At 42.2% G+C, this 19,432-nt stretch overlaps 1 protein-coding gene across 5 annotated transcripts in view; it reads right to left on the reverse strand.

Moving 5' to 3' along the window:
- The window catches only part of LOC143843502 (VPS10 domain-containing receptor SorCS1-like), a 507,191-nt gene that overhangs the window by 190,107 nt on the left and 297,652 nt on the right, over nucleotides 1–19,432 (reverse strand). For all 5 annotated transcript variants that reach the window (XM_077349667.1, XM_077349668.1, XM_077349665.1 and 2 more), the window contains exon 4: nucleotides 8,202–8,360. In XM_077349667.1, the coding sequence (XP_077205782.1) occupies nucleotides 8,202–8,360 (159 nt within the window). The remainder of the gene's footprint in view (nucleotides 1–8,201; nucleotides 8,361–19,432) is intronic.

The following is a 19,432-nucleotide window of genomic DNA, read 5'->3' on the forward strand; positions in this document are numbered from 1 at the left end:
AATGTGTTAACTCCCACCCATTCAGGAAACCCTTCCAGGGGTTTCAAGAAACCCCAGGGTGTCATGAAACCCTGAACTATGTGTTATGATGTGTATCTCTACTACAAAACAGTCAAAATGTAGATCTCTCCAATATATTCACTTGTACTAAAGCCACTGAAAACATGATGCTGCACACATCCCATTCACTTATAGGAGGATTTCCTGATGGTCGGCATCCCTATCAAAAAGGTGACGGAAAGTATGTGATCTGAAAAACTAAGTAGAAATATCTAATCCTCCACTGGACTGAATTTTGACTTCCTGTGTTCTGCAGCTGCCTTTGTTCATATCAAATAGAATGGCATAGCTCATTAGTAGCCTCAAATAATACTTTCAGAAGATTCCTTACCTCCCATACCATATGGGCAATATATGGGTTGTCTGTATGTTTCCCACAAAGGCAAACAGCTACTCCTTCAGGACATATGAGGCTACAAAAAAATGGCATAGAGCAAAATATTTTTAAAAACCCACCCCAATAGCAGCCCTGACATGACCAGATTTAACCCCCTCTCTACTGGTATTCACATAGACAGTCATTTATCTAGAAACCATGTTTTACATATTGTGACATACTTTCCCTGTTCTTCTTTAACTGGCAGTTCTGAAATCAGGTACTTCAAACATGTAAAGTTTAATTTAATGCATACAATAACATCTAAGGCTCAGAAAACTAAAGCCCTTGCAATGGTACCAAGAAATAAATCAGTCTGCACAGAAGTTAACAATATATTTCACTGGCTATTTGGGGCCTAATTTATTTGTTCCTGAAAGAGGCAACTGATAGTGATAAAGTCTTCAGATATCCATCTAGAGGAGAAAAGAGTCATTTAAAATGTACCAAGATTAACATCCCAACAATTAGTCTTCCCACTGTCCTCTGTGGATTTTTTATAATCATCATTAAACATGTTTGAGTAAAAAAAAAAACCTCACTCAGTGCTCTCAAATGCCTCTCTTAAATTCAGTGGCAGGTTTACTCATCTATCTCTATGCCTCCTTTATCTGAAATGATACTTTCTTCACATTGTTGAATTTAAAAGCATCACAGCTTACATTATAACTAGATAAACATCCCTGGAACCTCCTACTTCACCAGCTCTTTAAAGACCAACATATTCATTTGGCTGGATTGGATAAAAGCAGTTCAGTATCCTGTTTTCAACAGCCGTCAGTCAGACATCTCTTGTATATGATAGCAATTCCTTGTTATTCATCTCTATCATCCAGTTTTCTGGAATATGTTGTATCTGAACAAAAAGTTTCCATTCCAAGCTAGATCTGTCCACCGACAATTAATTTACTTCTTTCCAAATATATCTGTTTTTCAGTGAACACTTTGGGTTAGATCCAGACTAAACTGGTAAATTTCACTGATACCACTCAAGCCATTCCTTGGGGTCTTTGCAAACGGGGCTGTGTTGTGCTTGGGGACTTAGGGGAGCTTTAAAGCACTTCTGTGGAGGGACTGTAGCCAGAGAAGCGTTTACAATTTGCAAGCCTTCTGCTACATTAAAGTCGTGAGGAATGGACCCTGGTTTCCAAGATGGATTCTGTCTGGTCAGGGTGTTTCAGTGTGTTCCTGTGTCTGGCTTGTTCCCAAGCCTAGACGGTTGCAGTGTACTACTGGTTATGGAGTACAGTGTGCCAGGATGTGAGGCAGGGGTACTGGCATACCATAACACTTGTAGTGATAAAAAGATAAAATCCAGCTCTTCTCCTCACATCTTTCACTCAATATCACTTATCAGCATTAATTGTAGGTACCCATTCCTTGCTCCCAAGCCCTGCATACCCCTGCCATCCCCACAACTGTGCTGCACATTAATGGCAGCTATGTAACATATTCTCCCATTGATGCATGCAGGCTTCTATAGGCCATACTCAGGACTTCTCTTAAACCTAAAATCTTTGATTTTACAACTCCTAGAATAATATACATGCATTAGCTTCATTTAAAGGGTCAATGATAATAATCTACATCTGTTTAATCTTACCATATTTTTTGTATTTAGGTACAAATTCAGATGAGTGCCCTCTCTTCACCACTGTCCATCATTTTGTTTACATCATTACAATTTAAGGCACTTACATTATGTTTCACCGGATTAATAATATAGCTTGTATCTATCAAGTAATCATCAGTTTTGTTTGCAGCCTTGTTCTCAGAATAGTGGCTATTCTTGTTGCATTGTTAACATAAATGACTTCAGCTGGCAAGGGGCAGTTCTATTGGGCAGCATGTCTTGGAACCATTAGGACAGCACAGATTTGCTGGTCAGTAAAGGCTGCCTTTACAATCTTGCTTTGTTTTCTTCTTTCTTCACATACCTTCTCTTTAACAGACATTGGTTTACACAGGTAAGCAATTCCTCTGTCACCCCTGATTTATAAATGCATCACTTTTAAACGGAGTCTATTCCCACTGGGCAGCCTGATGGATGTACAATGTTTACCACCTCCGTTACTGTCCCTGAAAGCTTAGTTGTTGTCTCACAGATAGAATTCCTAGATCAGTATAAAGCTTTGCATGACATCTAAATATGGTCAATTAATTTTCCATTTAAATAACCAGATAAAGACAAGAGCCCAGCCATTGATATAATAAAGCCCTCTGAGAAATGTTTGGATAGTAACATTTAAACATTTAAACCTCCACTGAAACATTTATGTTTACAGCTGGAAGAGAAAACACAGAGGTGGGGGAAAAATGGGTGCTGCTTCTCTTTTATGTTAGGATCAAATTTCTTTACAGTAGCTAGGCCCAGATCCAAATCTTGTCCATCTCGGAGTCCCAGAGATCAGTGAGTAAGTTCAAGTGTAGCATATGGAGGATATTGCTCTGTTGCTCAATTAAAGTCAAAAGATTATCTGCCAGTCTCAGAAGCCAATAATGCGTAGGACTGTGAGGAAATATTTTTAAATTTCTTTTTTTCAAATTCATTTTATTTTCATACTAGGGGCAAAGCCCATTGTATCCAAGAATACAACGGGTGCTAGAGCTTGGCAGTGGGAAGGGGAGGAGTTGTCCAGTCTGTAAGGGCATGGGGTTGAATGTGTGTGTTGTGTGGGAGGTTGTGGTGGCATGGTGGCAAATGAGGGCATGGGTGTGGAGATATGGGTGTCAAGAACCTGTGGTGTGGAATATACGTTGAGTGTGGTTAAGGACTGACCTTTGGGAATTTTGGCATAGTGGTTACAGATGAGCTTTCCAGAGCCATGTCCTCAGATATGTGAAGGGAAAATCAGACTGGAGACTCTTCTTAGGGGAAGATTACATGGCAACAAATTCCTCCCAGTTATGCGTCATTTCCTTTCTTGTGTGAATTAGGCCACATTCACCGAAATGCCCCTCTGCCCTAATACACATGGGGTAGTCACAGAACAAAGGTGTCCACCCTGTTCCTTCTGTCTCCCATGGTTTCACTGTTGGTAAAATGTTATGTGCCATCATGCTTCTTTCATGGTTGTTCCTTAGAAGAATGGATTTTTGTACCCTATTGCTTACTACCCAGAGGAGTCTCAAAGCAGTTTACAAACACCTTTTCCATTCCTCTCTCCACAATAGTCAACCTGTGAGGTATGTGGGGTTGTGAGAGATCTGAGAGAACTGGGAATGGGCCGCAGTGACCCAGCAGGCCTCAGGTGTCTCAAAGCATTTTCCAATCATCTTCCCTTTCTCTCCCCATAGCAGACTCCCCATGAGGGAGGTGGGGTAGCGAGCCTCACAGGGAAGCTGGCAGCCCTAAGAGGAAGACTCTCTGTGCACAGCAGTCTTGACCTTAGTAAGGTTTTTTATACTGTTTTTTTAATTTGCCAGGCCAAGGTTATTTGCCAGGCCAATAAGTCATTTCAGTTACTATGTGTCTCCAGACATTTACTTGTTCTCTATTTACAGTTTCAGGCTGTAAATATTTATTTAGATCTTCCTGCACTTTCCAGACTCACAGGACTGATGCTGGTCTGCCTGTCTGCGCCCCAGAATACAAACAGTTGCTGGTAAGTGCTGGCCATAACCCATAGGCCAGGAGGGACACTCTTGCACCACTCCCTACCAACTGCAGGCAAAAATGGCTAATTTGAAGGCTGGACTCTGAGGCATTGTATGATTTTTAAATCCCACCTCTAAACCTCCAGGAATATTTCCAACCCAGGGGTAGCCAACCTATAGATGAAACAGGAGACAAAAGAGCCAGTTTCCTCTGCAGAATAACGCTGTGCAGTGGCCTCAAATCTGCAGAGAGCTGCAAAAAAGAAAGACACATGGCTTGGCTGTGTCTAACCTCCAGGCAGAGCAGTATTTTAAGTGAGAAGGGGCTTTTCTGTGGTCTCCCTGTCAGGCAACTGTTTGGCAGAAAGGGAAAGTCCCCCCCCCCTTCAAAAGGAAGGCCCTCAGACTCCCCTGCATTGCTCTTGAAAAGGCCTCCCTCCCCTCAGTCAGGGGCTGTTAGAGGCTCCTTCGCAGCAGGCCTCACAGGGGGGAGGGGGAGGGAGCACTCTGCAGCCTCCTGCCAGCTCTGTCAGGGTTCTGACGCAATTTACATTGGACATGACAGTTAGGACAGCCTTGGGGCGAAAAGGGCTGGCGCAGCCTGTCCAAGCCTCTGTTCTCATCCCCCTTGGCAGCCCTACTGACTTCCTCTCCTTGCGGTGGTCAGGAGCAGACTGGCAGCCAGACTGGGGTGGGTGAATGGAATTTTGGTCTGTCCTGGTGAGGGGCAAATAGGAAGACGCTTTGCCTTGCCATTGGCTGCTTGGCCCTGGATGGACACTTGGAGGGCTTCGCGGCTCCTGATTGGGCCCTCTGAGTTTTTATCCTGGACAGGGCCCGCCCTAACTCCTCCCCAGGTGGCCTTACCCTTTTATTTAATAGGAGCGGTTAAAGATTAGAGAGAGAGAGGCCGATTCCACATGGCTGCAGCTGTGCCGGGCCACCGCCAGTGCAGTGCTGCGGCGCTTTATGCTCTACAGTTTTCTGTGTCCCCACGGGGAACACATTTTAGTGCCAGATCTGCTCCAGCACTGAAATGTCACCTCTTGGGAAACACAACAGCATTGGATAGGTTCTGCAATGTGTGTGTGTGTGGGGGGGGGAGTTATTTTGCAGGACGGTGGGATTGCATAGAACGCAATCCCATCTTTCTACAATTTTTTTTTAATGCCCTGGTCTACCCTGTAGCACAGTGAAATGCCATGAAATTGACCAGGGCATTTTTAGCCCCCTCTGGGCCACTGTAGTACAGGGAGTCTTCCCTATCCTAGTCTTCCCTATACAAACAGGCCTGACTTGAGACAGGCCCTGTTGGTCCCCCTCAGTAGGCTAAGGGAACGTGGATTATCCCATATTCCCATAGCCCAGGGCAATTAAGGGCTCAATCCGCAGAGGGCCCAGGAAGGCTGCGTTATGTGGAAGTGGGGATTAGTGCTGCTTCCATATGAATGCCTCCTCAGCTTTTTCTGCCCATGTGGAACCGGGGAGGGGGGCGAGAGAAAGAGAGAAAGAGAGAAAGAGAGAAAGAGAGAGAGAGATCTCCATATTTAATTTCTGGCACTCAACAGAGGGGCCCGTAAGCCTGCATCATTTTTAAAATGTGAGTGATTAATAATGAATTCTAATCAGGACGTATGTTACCAGTTTGAAGGGAAATTCACACAACACAGACAAAAGTACCTTCATGTCTTTCTTAAGGTTCCTACATGTACACAAATTGGGGGGGGGGTATATTTTTCACTTTGCACTAGACAGCCAGGGATGTGACAAAAACTAGTCCAAAAGTTTTTTAAGTAGTTGCTAAAAGCAAATGTTTCTTCCTGAAGAAGGAAGAAGTTCTGCTGTAATGCATTGTAAAGTCCATTAGAGCTCCAGGGATCTAAATGATATATAATTTGCTTGACAGTGTAGAAAAAATATTTATTATTTATCTTCTGAATGTCTTTTTTTTCTTCTTCTAGGATCATGAACATTGCTCATAGATTGTATTACTCAAGAACTTTCACAGAAGGATCCTTCCTAATCACGACCAATCAAGGCTAGAGTCCTCAGTGGCATACCTTGGAGGGCCCATATCCAGCCTGTGCTGAAGCAGCTGCATTGGTTGCCAAATGCTGACCGGATAAAGTTCAAGGTTCTGGTTTTAACCTTTAAGGCCTTGTGCGGGTTGGGACCCACATACCTGAGGAACCGCCTGTCGCCCTATGCCCCCCGCAGGGCCTTGTGCTCTGCGGGTGAGAATTTACTGGTTGTTCCCAGCCCCAGGGAAGCGCACCTAGCCTCAACTAGGGCTAGGCCTTTTTGGTCCTGGCCCCTACCTGGTGGAATGAGCTCCCAGGTGAGCTGCGGGCCCTGCGGGATTTGCCAGCTTTCTGCAGGGCCTGTAAACATAGCTCTTTCACCAGGTCTATAGTTGAGGCTGGGGTCAGCAAAGTAGAACCATCGCCCCTCCCCTGAGATTGGAAGTTACATCATTCCTTTCAACTCTCCCTGCTGCTCTGGTAGTGGGGGGTGGAAATGAGATTATTTTCCGTCATGTTGGAATTTTTAAAAGTCTTTTAATGGGTATTTTAATGGGGCCAGACTATTGTTACTCGCCACGAACCTCTTAGGGAGTGGTGGGAAATAAATCTAATAATAAATAATGATGATGATGATGATGATGATATACGGTCAGGGCCCAGTGTACTTGAGGGACTGCCTCCCTGCCTATGCCCCCCAAAGAACATTATGATCCACTGCCACCAACTGGCTAATGATCTCTGGCCCTAAAGAAGCCCACCTGGCCTCAACCAGGGCCAGAGCCTTCTCTGTCCTGCCCCCCCCCAGTGGAATGAGCTCCCAGAGGACATCAGGGCCCTGACGGAGCTAAAACAGTTCCACAGGGCCTGCAAAAGGGAGCTCTTCCACCAGGCATTCGGTTGAGACCAGGCACAACCAACAACATCCACAGGGCCCCTGCCCCCCTCCCTCTCTTCACCCCCAGAAATCCATCAAGGCATTCTGCTGCTGGACCTGTTGTATTATTACTGTTAATGTTGTTCTGTTACCCTGTTATCAGTTAGTATTATTAATGTTACAGTTATTTATATGTATGGTACTGTGTATAGTTCTCAATTCTATGTAAACCATCCTGACCCTTCAGGGAGGGCGGTATATAATGAATAAATAAATAAAAATTAATACAATAAATGTATGGACCAATAGATAGGATGGGCCATAATATCTAACCTAACAACAATACATTGAATAAGCTGACACTGAAAACCAATTCAGCATTTTGGGGTAGAGATACTGTTGAATACTGAAATTACTCCTGATGCCTTTTTGTCCTCACAGAATTATTAGCATAAAGGCAGGGTTATAAGAAGAGTTCAATACGGGCTATGCAGACCATATTCTGCTTGGAGGCCCTGGCTGCTGGAATACACAAATCTTGCAATATGCATTGGGGAGATATCGTTTACAGGAGCAGCCCATCCCTAAATCCAACATCCATGTTCCACAGAATCTACCAGCCTTTAAAGTAATTTATTTATTTATTTTATTATTATATTTATATACCTCACCCTCCCTGAAGTTCTACACAGAAGGGAACAGCCTAGGGTTGGGAAATACCTGGAGATTTTGGATGTGGAATCCAAGGAAGCTGGGGTTTGGGAAAGGACTTCAATGAGGTTTAGAGTCCATAGAGTCCACTTTCCAAAGTGTCTGTTTTCTCCAGATGAACTGATCTCTATTTCCTGGAAATAAGTTGCAATAGCGAGAGATCTCCTGTTACCAGCTGGAGGTTGGCAAAACTAGATCAGGTCCTACCATCTCTTTCTTCCATCCAATGTCTTCTTTAAGCAGACAGTAAGAACCTACTGATGCATCTTGCACAGTCTCAGTGCCAAGGTCTCGTGAACACCAATTATAATGCTTGCCATCTTTCAATAAAATTACTACTCCTCCCAATATTGAAACCCACCTGCATCAATTGATAGGAAATTCTCACTTCCCTTATGCAATTAACACTGCAACGATTAGTCCAACTGTCCAAATGACTGTCCATAAAGATTTTATTTCCTTGAAAAGGAGACTTAATTTTTAAAGTGTACTAAATAACTGTAGACATTTGGGAGAGGGAAGTTCTATGTCATCTACAATTACATCTTTGGACACTCACCTTCTGATCTTGACTATAGGCCAGAATCCAGTCCTCCTGCTTGGGGTGGAAGAGCATGCTGTGGATATAGAAGTTCAGCCGATATTTTTGATAAGTGGCTCCTTCATCAGAACTGATCAGCAGACTGCTCTCAATCTCAGGGTCAGTAAGCAACATAATCTGTGTGGATCAAAGAGATGAAAACTGAAGGTTTCGGTTGGAGGAAGGTGAAGAAATGGCTAAGCCCTCCAAATCTCTGGGAAATCATTTTTTTTCTGTGAAAGAATGTTTATTTTTGTAGGCTCTACAGCTGTGCAAAGTAACCCAGGTGTAGAAAACATGGATAAACAAAACAAAGGTGACCTTCCCAAAGGTGAAGGGATACAGTAACTAAGCATTTAGCTTACCAGAACTTCTACAAATACTTCTGTAATCTTGTCCATTATAAGGCACAGCTTCCCTAAATCTCTCTTTGCCAAAAATCCAATGCATTCCAGCTTCATAGCCCTAGGTACTTATAAAGTAGATTAGATTTTTGGCAGTGAAGGACATAACAGCTGTGCTCTGTATTGGAGTCAAGTTTGAGCGGACCTCGATAGCTTTGTATTACTTAACGTTCAAATCATGTAATGACTGAACATAAAAATACACAGCATGAGAAGAAGCAGAAGAGTCAGGAATCCTATCCTTGTCAGAACTGAAAACCAACTCTGTATTTTTTATGAACCACTGCTTTCTTTCATAGGTCCTTTTCTATTATCCAGGGCACAGCCATTTTAGAATCCTCTATGCTTTTCTGTCTTTCTAAGATGCAAATGCCTGCCTGTACCTCTCAGAAACAAGTGTATCTTTTATACCAGCTGGAGACAGCAGGGAGGGCCAACTTACTAGTCCCGAAGGTCAGTTGTTTGTTATGACACACACTGTGAGACCAAGCCATTTCTGAAATGCAGATAAGGCATGAAAGAGGTTCTATTCTGTCTTATCACATCAAGGGCACTTGCATCATGTACAGAACATGTAATTATGCATATTAATTCTGATGGACTCTGTTACCCTCATTGCTTTGAACAAAGTATAAGAAAGGACCCGCAAATTAGAAAAGGCTAGTCTCTTCTCCATCTTTTCCCTGGCAATAGAAAGCTCCATCGGGTAATTACCCTGTCTCTATGTGTGTCTTTTGCTTTGTTATCTAGCCTTACCTGGGGAGTCAGTGTAGGATTGTATACTAGTTGGTTGTGTATCTGTTGCTGAATAAACTCTGCTTTGGATGACATCCTGTTTCTGAATCTTTGGGAAGTGGAAGAAAGTATAGAGAACACTCTCAACAATTTCAAGAGGGTAGCCATGTTGATCTGAAGCAGCAGAACAAATTTAGAGCCCAGTGGCACCTTTAAGACCAACAATTTTTTATTCAAGGTTTAAGTTTTTGTGCACACTCACACTTCTTCAGACACTTCCATGTCATTGTATGTGAGGAAGTGTGCGTACACATGAAAGCTCACACCTTGAATAAAAAAATATTGATCTTAAAGATGCCACTGGACTCTAAACAACTGAACTCCCAATTGAATTCCAGATCACGCTTAAGGTTTTGGTACTTAACTGGCTCCCAATTGAATTCCAGATCACGCTTAAGGTTTTGGTACTTATCTTCAAACAAAACTGTTATCATGCCTGAGTCTCATCAGATGTCCACACTTCACTTGCGTAAATTGTGATCATCGTTAACTTTGTCTGTGTGTATTTGTGTACCTGTGTACAAGCCTATAGGTAGATAACACATGGGAAAATTCTGAATATCTGCTATCTCTTGGTAAAAAAAAAACAATACTAACAGACCAGAATGCTCCATAAACAAAATGTACGAAACATTGGTATGAATATATATGGACATGTCTAAGCAACATTTTACGCTGGTTGACAAATAACCTTGTTGGTATTCCTAAAATGATCTGACAGATGGTTGGCTCCATTTTTCAAAACAAAATTAAAACTCTCTTCATCCAACCCACCTAAATAATTAGCACATACTATATCTATTGTCTCTTTCTCATTACTATAGATATTTGTACACACACATACTTGTTATATTTACGGAGAATTATTTTCGTGGCATTATTTTTTCCTTGAGACCTTTTATGTATATTATTTTAAATTGTTTTAGCAGAAAATATTTTGACTACCAATACTACAGCAGGAAAAATGCACATTGTTCCAAACAACCTATGATTTATTATAACTGTTAAGAAAAAAAATATAAGAAAAAAGAATACACATCTTATATCTTTTGCATTACAATACAGGATTACATTTGTCAATATTGTCAGAATATTTTATTTTACCTCTAACCAGTTTAAATCTTGTCCACCCTCTAATCATTAAACCCTTTTCATTATTTTGTACATAGTCAAAAATCTACATTCTTTATTCTTCAGGAAGCCTATAATTTAATATGGAAGCTATCAACTGCAGCAGGGGTCGCCAACCTGCGGGCTGAGGATCAGTATCGGGCCGCAAAAGCCTCGGTACTGGGCCATGGAGGGAGGGAGGCGCCTCCCTCTCTCCCTCTGCAGCGTGGAGTGATGGGGGGAGGGGGAGGTGCAAACATGCAGGTGTGGCAGCTCCGCGCATGCACGTTTGCCCCGCCAGTGTGCCAGCGCCTGGGCCTCCCTCTCCCCCCCACGAACTGGTTCCCAGCCTGGAAAAGGTTGAGGACCACTGAACTACAGCATTATTTTTAGCATGTGAGTTTGAGACCTGATTTAATACATCTAGCAGTGATTTGTTTTCCAAACTACTGTGGCTACCCAGCAACAGGTACTAAAGGCATATATTAGCGCTACGAGGATTCCTTTATCATTTTGGATTTTTAACCACCCATTTATTTATTTAGATTTCAGGTTTTTCTGCAACCCTGAAGCATTTTTCAAGTTTGTCAATAGATACATCTTGTCCATTCACTGCCCAAAACTTTGGATTTTAGTATTAGAATATATAACTGGGGACCTGAAAGAAACTTGTGAGAACTGCCATCTCATCCTCCCACCTTTAGTTCCTCTCTTCTCCCCCTGTTTATCTGATTCTCACTCTTTTCCCCTCCTGCCACCCCTACTCTTGTTCTCTGTCTCCCATATCTGTCACTGTCACTGTCTGTCTCTTCCTGGCCCCCCCCCCCCCACAAAAACTATTGCTCTGTATCTTTCTTTATCACTCTCTCTTACTGTCTCCTTTCCTTGATTTGGATGAGGGTTTAGAGGGGATACTTATTAAATTTGCAGATGACACTGGGAGGGGTAGCAAACACAACCGAAGACAGAATCAGAATACAGGATGATCTTGATAGGCTCGAGAAGTGGGCTATATATTCCCTGTCATGTAAGAAGATCATAGTCTGACAAAGAGTGTTTGCACTCGAAAGCTCATGCCCTGAATAAATCTTTGTTGGTCTTAAAGGTGCTACTGGACTCTGTTTCTATTGTGCTACTTCAGACCAACACGGCTACCTATTTGTATATGTCTCCTTTCCCCATCACTCTTTCTCATTTTGCCCCTAACCCATCACTCTTCTCTACTTTTTTTTTTGGGGGGGGTACTCCTGGGGGATGGCTGTAGATTATATTAGAAGCCTTAGGGTTTTTGCTATCATTTTGGAAAGCTCCATAAATGTTAAATGGTAGAATCATAGAGTTTGAAGGCACCTCCTAGATCAACCCCCTGCACCATGCAGGACACCCAAAATGCCATTGTTCATCTACTGTAACCTGCCACCCCCTTAAGCCTTCACAGAATCAGCCTCTCTGTCAGATGGCTATCCAGGCTCTGTTTAAAAATTTCCAAAGATGGAGAACCCACCACCTCCCAAAGAAGCCTGTTACACTGAGAAACTGCTCTGGCAGGAACTGCTTCCAGATATTGAGACGGAATTTCTTTTGAATTAATTTCATCCCATTGGTTCTGATCCGTCCCTCCGAGAACAACTCTGCTCCATCCTCTATATGGCAGCCTTTTAAATACTTGAAGATGGTTATCAAATTCCCTCTCAATCGTCTCTTCTCCAGGCTAAACAGACCAAGCTCCCCCAGCCTTTCTTCATATGTCTTCGTCTCCAAACACCTCACCATCTTTGTTGCCCTCCTCTGGACATGCTCCAGTTTGTCTACATCCCTCTTCAACTGAGGTGCCCAAAACTGAACACAGTACTCTAAGTGAGGCTGAACCAGAGCAGAGTACAGCGATACCATCACCTCCCATGATCTGGACACGATACTCCGTTTGATACAGCCCAAAATCCCATTTGCCTTTTTAGTCACCAAGTCACACTGTTGACTCATGTTCAATCTGTGGTCTAAGACTTCTAGATCCTTTTCACACTTGCTACTGCCAAGTCTCCCCCATCCTATATTACAATTTGATTTTACTATGTTTACTGTTGCAACATTAATATTGGATTTTGCATTTAATCATCAGGATCATCAGGAGCCTCCGGGGAGGGCGGTATAGAAGTATGATAAATAAATAAATAAATCATGCTAGAGTTTCTCAGAATATGACAATGCAACCTTAATGCAGAGAAAACTGACTAGGAATGTATTCCTATGTTCAGAATAAAACCATCAGAAATTTATATATATAAAACTGCATCAATGTCAAGAAATGTTGAGCTGGGTATACAACGTATGGAATAAAAATACACGCAGTAGTACCTTCCACCTTGACTGATTGATTGGATGTATAGAACTGCCCCTCTCAATACAGCTGTCTCGTAGTGGTGTACAATCATTTAAAAATACAGCAGAACAATAAAACAGTAAAAGGAATTACTGAAACAATTGCAGGACAATAATAGACATCCTTTTCAATTCCCATGTCCCATCTAACACTCATCCCTCAGGGGTGCCATGGGGGGGGAGCTCCCAGATGTTCCTGGTCACCAAGCCTCAATTGAATGCCCAGTGGAAGACCTCCATTTTGCAGGCCCTGTGGAATTCAGTGAACTCCAACAGGGCCCACAACTCCTCTGGCAGCTCATTCCAACAGATGACGGTCAGGACCAAGAGTCAGGCCCTGGGTCAAGGTTAGGCAAACCTCTCTTGGGCCAGAGATCACTAGACTGTTAGAGCTGGCAAAGCGTAGTGCTCTTCAGAGGGTGTATTCAGAGAGGTGGTCATTCAGATACACAGAGTCCAGACAGTGAATGGCCCTGAACATCAAAACTAGCACCTTAAACCTACTGTACTCTACTGGAAGCCAAAGCAGCTGCCTGAGCATTGGTCATATGTGATACCTCCATGGTGTTCGTAAGCATTCTAGGAAGGAACTCAGAAGTTGAGCTGTACAATAAAATAATGTAAAACTTGTTGATTATTTATTATAGTGCACAATTAAAAACAGAATAAAAACTTCATAAAAACTATACAGAACTAACAGCAAATAAGACCAAATGTGTTTCGACCCTACTGGGTCTTCCTCAGTGGTCAGAACTGTGATAATACACTCTATATAAAATATCTATATTAAACTCATTATAAAGTGCAGCTGAGTGGTTGAATGGGATCCTTCGCTATCATATAATTCTGTGCTGAGGGTGTATCTCATGTACATCAGAAAAAAGCTATTGCATTTTGGACCAGTTGTAACTTCCAGAATAGAGATAAGGGAAGGCCCATGTACAGTGAGTTACAGAAATCTGTAGGTGAGCATTGCATCAATTATGGTTTCTATATGATCTGAGGCCAGGTAAGGAGCTAGATGCTTAGCCTGGCACAGATGAAGAAACACCTGCTGAGCTACTCTAGTGACTTGAGCCTCCACAAAAAGAGAGGCATCAAGTTCCTGGATTCCTGGCTGTCTGTGAAGCAGTAAGCTGCACACCATTTAGGCTGCATAAGCATGCTTCCTCCACTGGTCCCTTCCTTGATCTTGCTCTATTACACTTTTATTTTCACATTACTGCAATATTTAATAAAACCACTGGGGTTAATTGAAAGTTTAAAATTACTAATGTAAGTACCTATAATAGTGAACCCATCTTAAAAGACCCCCCCCACACACACACACACACTTTATTAAAGATAAGGGACTGCCTCTTGTAAGATGGTGCCAGTTGCAACATGTACTGGCATTATTAAAAATAAAACACTGGTTCTCCTCCCTTTGGTACTGTTATTCATGTGTAAGTTCATGCTGATCTAAGCAAGTCCTGTCATATGTTTCAAAGTCTTAACACAAACTATTGAGTGGAAGTAGAATTTTTTTTTTTTTTTGCAAGGGAATTTTAAACAAAACTTTTATACAGTATTAAAATTCCAGATGTAGAATAATTAGAGGAAAAACAGAACACAAATAAAGAGGGGATCATTTCATTTGAAAGGCAAAAATTACTCCATCAAGTGTTTTGCTATAGTTTGTGCAGAAGCCACATTTGCTGGGCAATGGCCAAGAAAGTAATTTCTACTTAATATGCTGCCATGGTAATTGATAGTAAGTGCCTCCCACAGAGAATACAAGCAACATGAGTGACATCTGCCACTCTGTTAATTTTCCAGTTTTATTATGCATGTTCATTCTGCAATGAATGAGCCAAATGTTGGGAAATGTAGGTTGTTTTTGTTTTAGCCCTCTTTAGATATTTAGAAATTTGATCAACTATGACTACAAAGCTTCATACACTTATATGCTGGGAGTAAGCCCCATTAGTGAGAGTATTTCAAATAAACATGCATAGGATTGGTTGCTTTGCAACAACTAGCTCCTCCCCCCCCCCAAAAAAACCCCTTCTTATATGGAAGCTGGCTATCTCCAATAATATAGATCTTAAGAGCATTCAAAGCTATATTTTGGTCAACTAACGTATACAGCAGTGGTCCCCAACGCTGGGGCCCACTCACCAGGGACCACTCAATGCCTTTTACTGAGGCCCGGTGGGGGGGGGGGTAATTTACTCCTCTACTCTCAACCACTGCCCTAACACTCTCTGATCGCTATGGTAATGTTTAAACATCCCTTCAAAATAAGATACAGACACGCCACAACAATGAACATAAGTAACATTTTATTTTCATGGAAATTTTAACTCATGACAATGACAAATCAATGGGAACCCTGAGTTTGTTTCTCTGCAACGAGATAGTCCCATCTGGGAGTGATGGGAGACAATGAGACCCAAAGTGTGTTGTAAAGGGCTGGGGGGGATGAAGTAAAGGGTCGGGGGGGGGAGAAGGCGTCCTTCGGGGCCCACCTCCAATTAGTCGAAGGACCACATGTGGTCTGCGGCCCACAGGTTGAGAATCGCTAGTATACAGAATAGAAGAAGAAGAAGAGTTGGTTCTTATATGCCGCTTTTCCCTACCCGAAGGAGGCTCAAAGCGGCTTACATTCGCCTTCCCATTCCTCTCCTGCAATGGCATAAATACTAAAGGAACTTATTCAATAAGTTGTGTTGTTGGTAGGTCATTTTAAGAAGCAGGTTAATATGGTGGATAATCTTTATATGTAGCTACTTAAAATTACAGTAAAATGTATATCTGTAAAAGACAAGGTGATTCTTTCTCAAGACACTACGAAGATACTTCTAATGATGGGGAAACACAGCCCAAATTTCCTTGTGTGCATTCTGTCATAAGGAAGGTGTTTATTAACCATTTCAGTTGTTTCTTTTTTGAGTTAACTTTAAACTAAGAGTCACGCTTCGTTGACTTGCAGAGGGGCATGCAGGCTACAATGAAATGTGACACAGATGTTCTGGCTGTTAAACGGCCACAGCTTTTATTTCAACACATAACAAGGTTGGTACCAATGAGAAGAGAGCCTGACCTGCCTGTCAGCAAACTGGTTCCCTAAATCCCAGACTCTGAGAGGAACCCTGGAGCTCCTACGCATTCCCAGCCAGGAACTCAGATCTCCCTGCCTCTCAGAATCCACCTCTACCTGGGAAGAGACCTTTTGTGGAGGAGCTAAAGGGCACCAACCTCAGCTACCTCCTGGCTAATGGGCCTGTTTCAGCCTACCCAGTCAGGTTGGCTTCTCCGTTGCTGTGCCACCTCTTAGGAGGTCCTGCTAAACCTCCAGGGGCTCCTGTATGCAGACAGGGCTGCTGCCAATAGGCTCTTTCTCATAACTAACCCCCACAATAAAATTCAATGTGCAAACCAACACAACCATCATAAAACAGGGTGGGAGGGAGGGAAGATATCCGCTGAAGAGCCAGGGGCAAAGAGGCAGAGGCTGAGCATGTGGCATCTTAAATAGGCGAGCTCAGGCCCTGACCCCTGCTAAGCTGCAGTAGCATGCTGCCGCCAGGTGCAGGTACGCACTTGTGGGCGCGCCATCACACCTTTATTGCACCCGCCTCCATGCCACATCAACATATGGCCTTAGTAAGTCTTGGCCACTCTACTTCTGTGAATTAACCCTAAACATACTTACATGCACATCAAATAAGCACAACAGAAATTCAGAAGTGTGAGTGTGCAAAGATCTGCACTGACCACCATTTGCCATTTGTTGGGCATAAAGACTGCAAAGGTTTATGACCAATGTGGGCTCAGATTTGCATTGGCTTTACATATTCCGGTTTTGTTGGGTTTTGAGTTTCTGATGAACTGACTTTATTTTAACAAGTGGAAAAATTCCCTTGTAAAACTGCATTTTATTTTCTAACCATTCATGAAGTTAAACCTTTTAATTTATTTCTAACAAAGGTAACTGATGAAGGAATCTCTGACTTTCCAAAGCTTATACCCTGATAAATCTTGTTGGTCTCTAAGGTGCTGCAATATTCAAATCCAGTTCTTCTACTGCAGACCAGTATGGATAGCTTCCTGAAATGTAATGCACCTCATTTGCTATACTAAATCAGTTAATCAAAACCAAGAGGTACAGGAACTGGAAAGGAAAGTATCACCAACTTGTCTGACATGGTAGACGAGAGGAAAGTTACACCTGCAGGAATGGTTCCAGAAGTGTGTGTTGGGAGACTGGCTAAATATCAAAACTTCTCCTGCTCATACCACTATTTTCTGGGTTACATGCAGTCAGAATAAAAAGTGTAAATAAATCAAGGTTCAGCCATCACCCCCAGCAAAGGTAATTATTCTCTTCTCAGGCTGGTGCCTAGAAGTGATCAGAATTCATTTACTCACAGCAGACAAGGTTGCCTTTACAGATGCTTCAAATGAATTGTTTAAGGTTTTGTTTTCTTTTTTCGGGGTAGAAAGTCAATAAAGTTGACACAAGCTCCTGCAACCAAAGCAAATGTACCCATTTATCATTAACTTCCCCAAACGGAAGAAACTTCTTTTCTGCTTTTCCTAAAAAGTTATGCAGGAACATAAGTTGAAATGTTTAAGTATCCAACAAGTCGTGCACACATTTTATCAGTTAGGCTGACAGTGCTATCTTAAAAAAAAAAAAAAAAAGATTCTCACTTTCTTTCTAGCTCTCCACAGGTTCTCTGTTAAGTCCCTTACAGGCATTTTTATTTGTTTAAAGGATTCAGTTTGAACCCTTCTATGGAATACAACAGGCTAGTACCAAAGGAGTCAAAATCAATACACAAGTGTAATAAAACACTGTCAGTAAATGCAGAAACTTAGTAAAAGAAATCCATACTTGCTTCATGGTAATAAGCTGCAGGTTCAATATACAAATACTTTTTGAGGAACCTGATGTTATTCTGTTCTTCAAGAAATGAGGTTGCTGTGAAGTAGGACAAGTCTTCTTTGTCAGCGTAGAAAGGAAACCACTGGACTCTTTTGCATACTTTCTATATAGAACAATCAATCGACCAGCCAGTTCATTTGCTTCTCCTTGCTTAGAAGGGGAGAGAAGTGAAATAGGCTGCTGAAATGACTGCCTGCCATTTCAACCTAACAGCTTGACAGGTCCGCTAGCAGCCATTTAAACCGTCAGTTTCACTCCTCTGACTCTGAAGCAGGTGGAAGAAAAACAGACTGCTGAAATGGGTGACAACCGTTTAAATGTAACCGCTGATGGTCAGACCTACAAAAATCTTTGGCAGGCAGACATTTCAGTGATCACTTTCACTCTTTCTTATTCAAAGCATGGGGAAGTGCAACTGATGTGCCACTTGGAAAGGGGGAGAAGAACAGATGGTTCAAATGTATTACAGCCATTTAAACTTAATAACTGATGGGCAGACCATCCTGCTCACATGCTAGGTTTAAATGGCCCAAACCTCCAAACTGACCTGGACAAACATCCTGGAGATATCTGGAGGAGTTGCCTTCCTCAAACCTTAGTCTGGGGGCATGAACCAGGGCAAATTTGTGATTAATGCAAACTTCTACATATAGGCAAAAAGAATAAAAAGTGCAGATATAGTTGGGGGGGCAATTCTCTTGGCAACAGTATATGTGGAGAAGATGCTGGATGATCACAGGCTGAACATAAGTTGGCACTGTGATGTGGCTACAAAAAATGCAAATAAAATTCAAATTCATTAATCATAACACTCTGCTGGTGTGTGCTAGCCAAACTGCCTCTGGATATAATATATCGAATTCTTGGAACCATCCTTTGTTGCTTGTATGTTGGTGGTATGCAGAAGTATGCTGATGAATTGATAACAGTTCCTAGAAGGGCTATGAAAATGGTCAGTATTTTGAAAGGGGTATCATGAATAACATTGTTGCCCTCTTCCATGTGACAGCTTCTCTAGTATTTAAGAGCAAAGTTGTTTGCTACTGCTACAGAGGTAAAGACCAAATCTAATGGATCTATGTTATAGCAGAATAGCTTTCAGTGGAATATCAGAAGAAACCTCCTCACAGGAAAAGCAATTCAACAACAGAGCTTTGGATTTCCTCCATAGAACACTGAATTAGAACAGATGGTCTATAGCCCAACTCTTGTCCAACACTTTCAGTCCAGAATTGTGTGCGGTAGAGTTAGGCCTCAATGTCTGGAAAGGCTTTAAGTACCATTTTGGAATGTGTGAAGCCTAGACAAGAATTCTAGCCAACACCAAAGCTTCTGAAATCACAGAAGGCAGGATTGGTAATTGACTAATTAACATGAAAACTGATATGTGAAAACAACAGCCATGACAAGTCAGTGGAGAAACAATCAAATATTGTAGAAGCTTGTCTCATGGTTTTTCATAGCAACAAATTGGTCAGTGGGGAATGAAGCAGGGTTTAGATTTATATAGCAGGCAGTGGTATAGAATAGGTCTCCCTTACTGCCTCCTGCGTTGAGCAGGGGGTTGGACTAGATGGCCTATATGGCCC

Source organism: Paroedura picta, chromosome 8 (genome assembly GCF_049243985.1).
Source record: "Paroedura picta isolate Pp20150507F chromosome 8, Ppicta_v3.0, whole genome shotgun sequence".
NCBI classification, from domain to species: Eukaryota; Metazoa; Chordata; class Lepidosauria; order Squamata; family Gekkonidae; genus Paroedura; species Paroedura picta.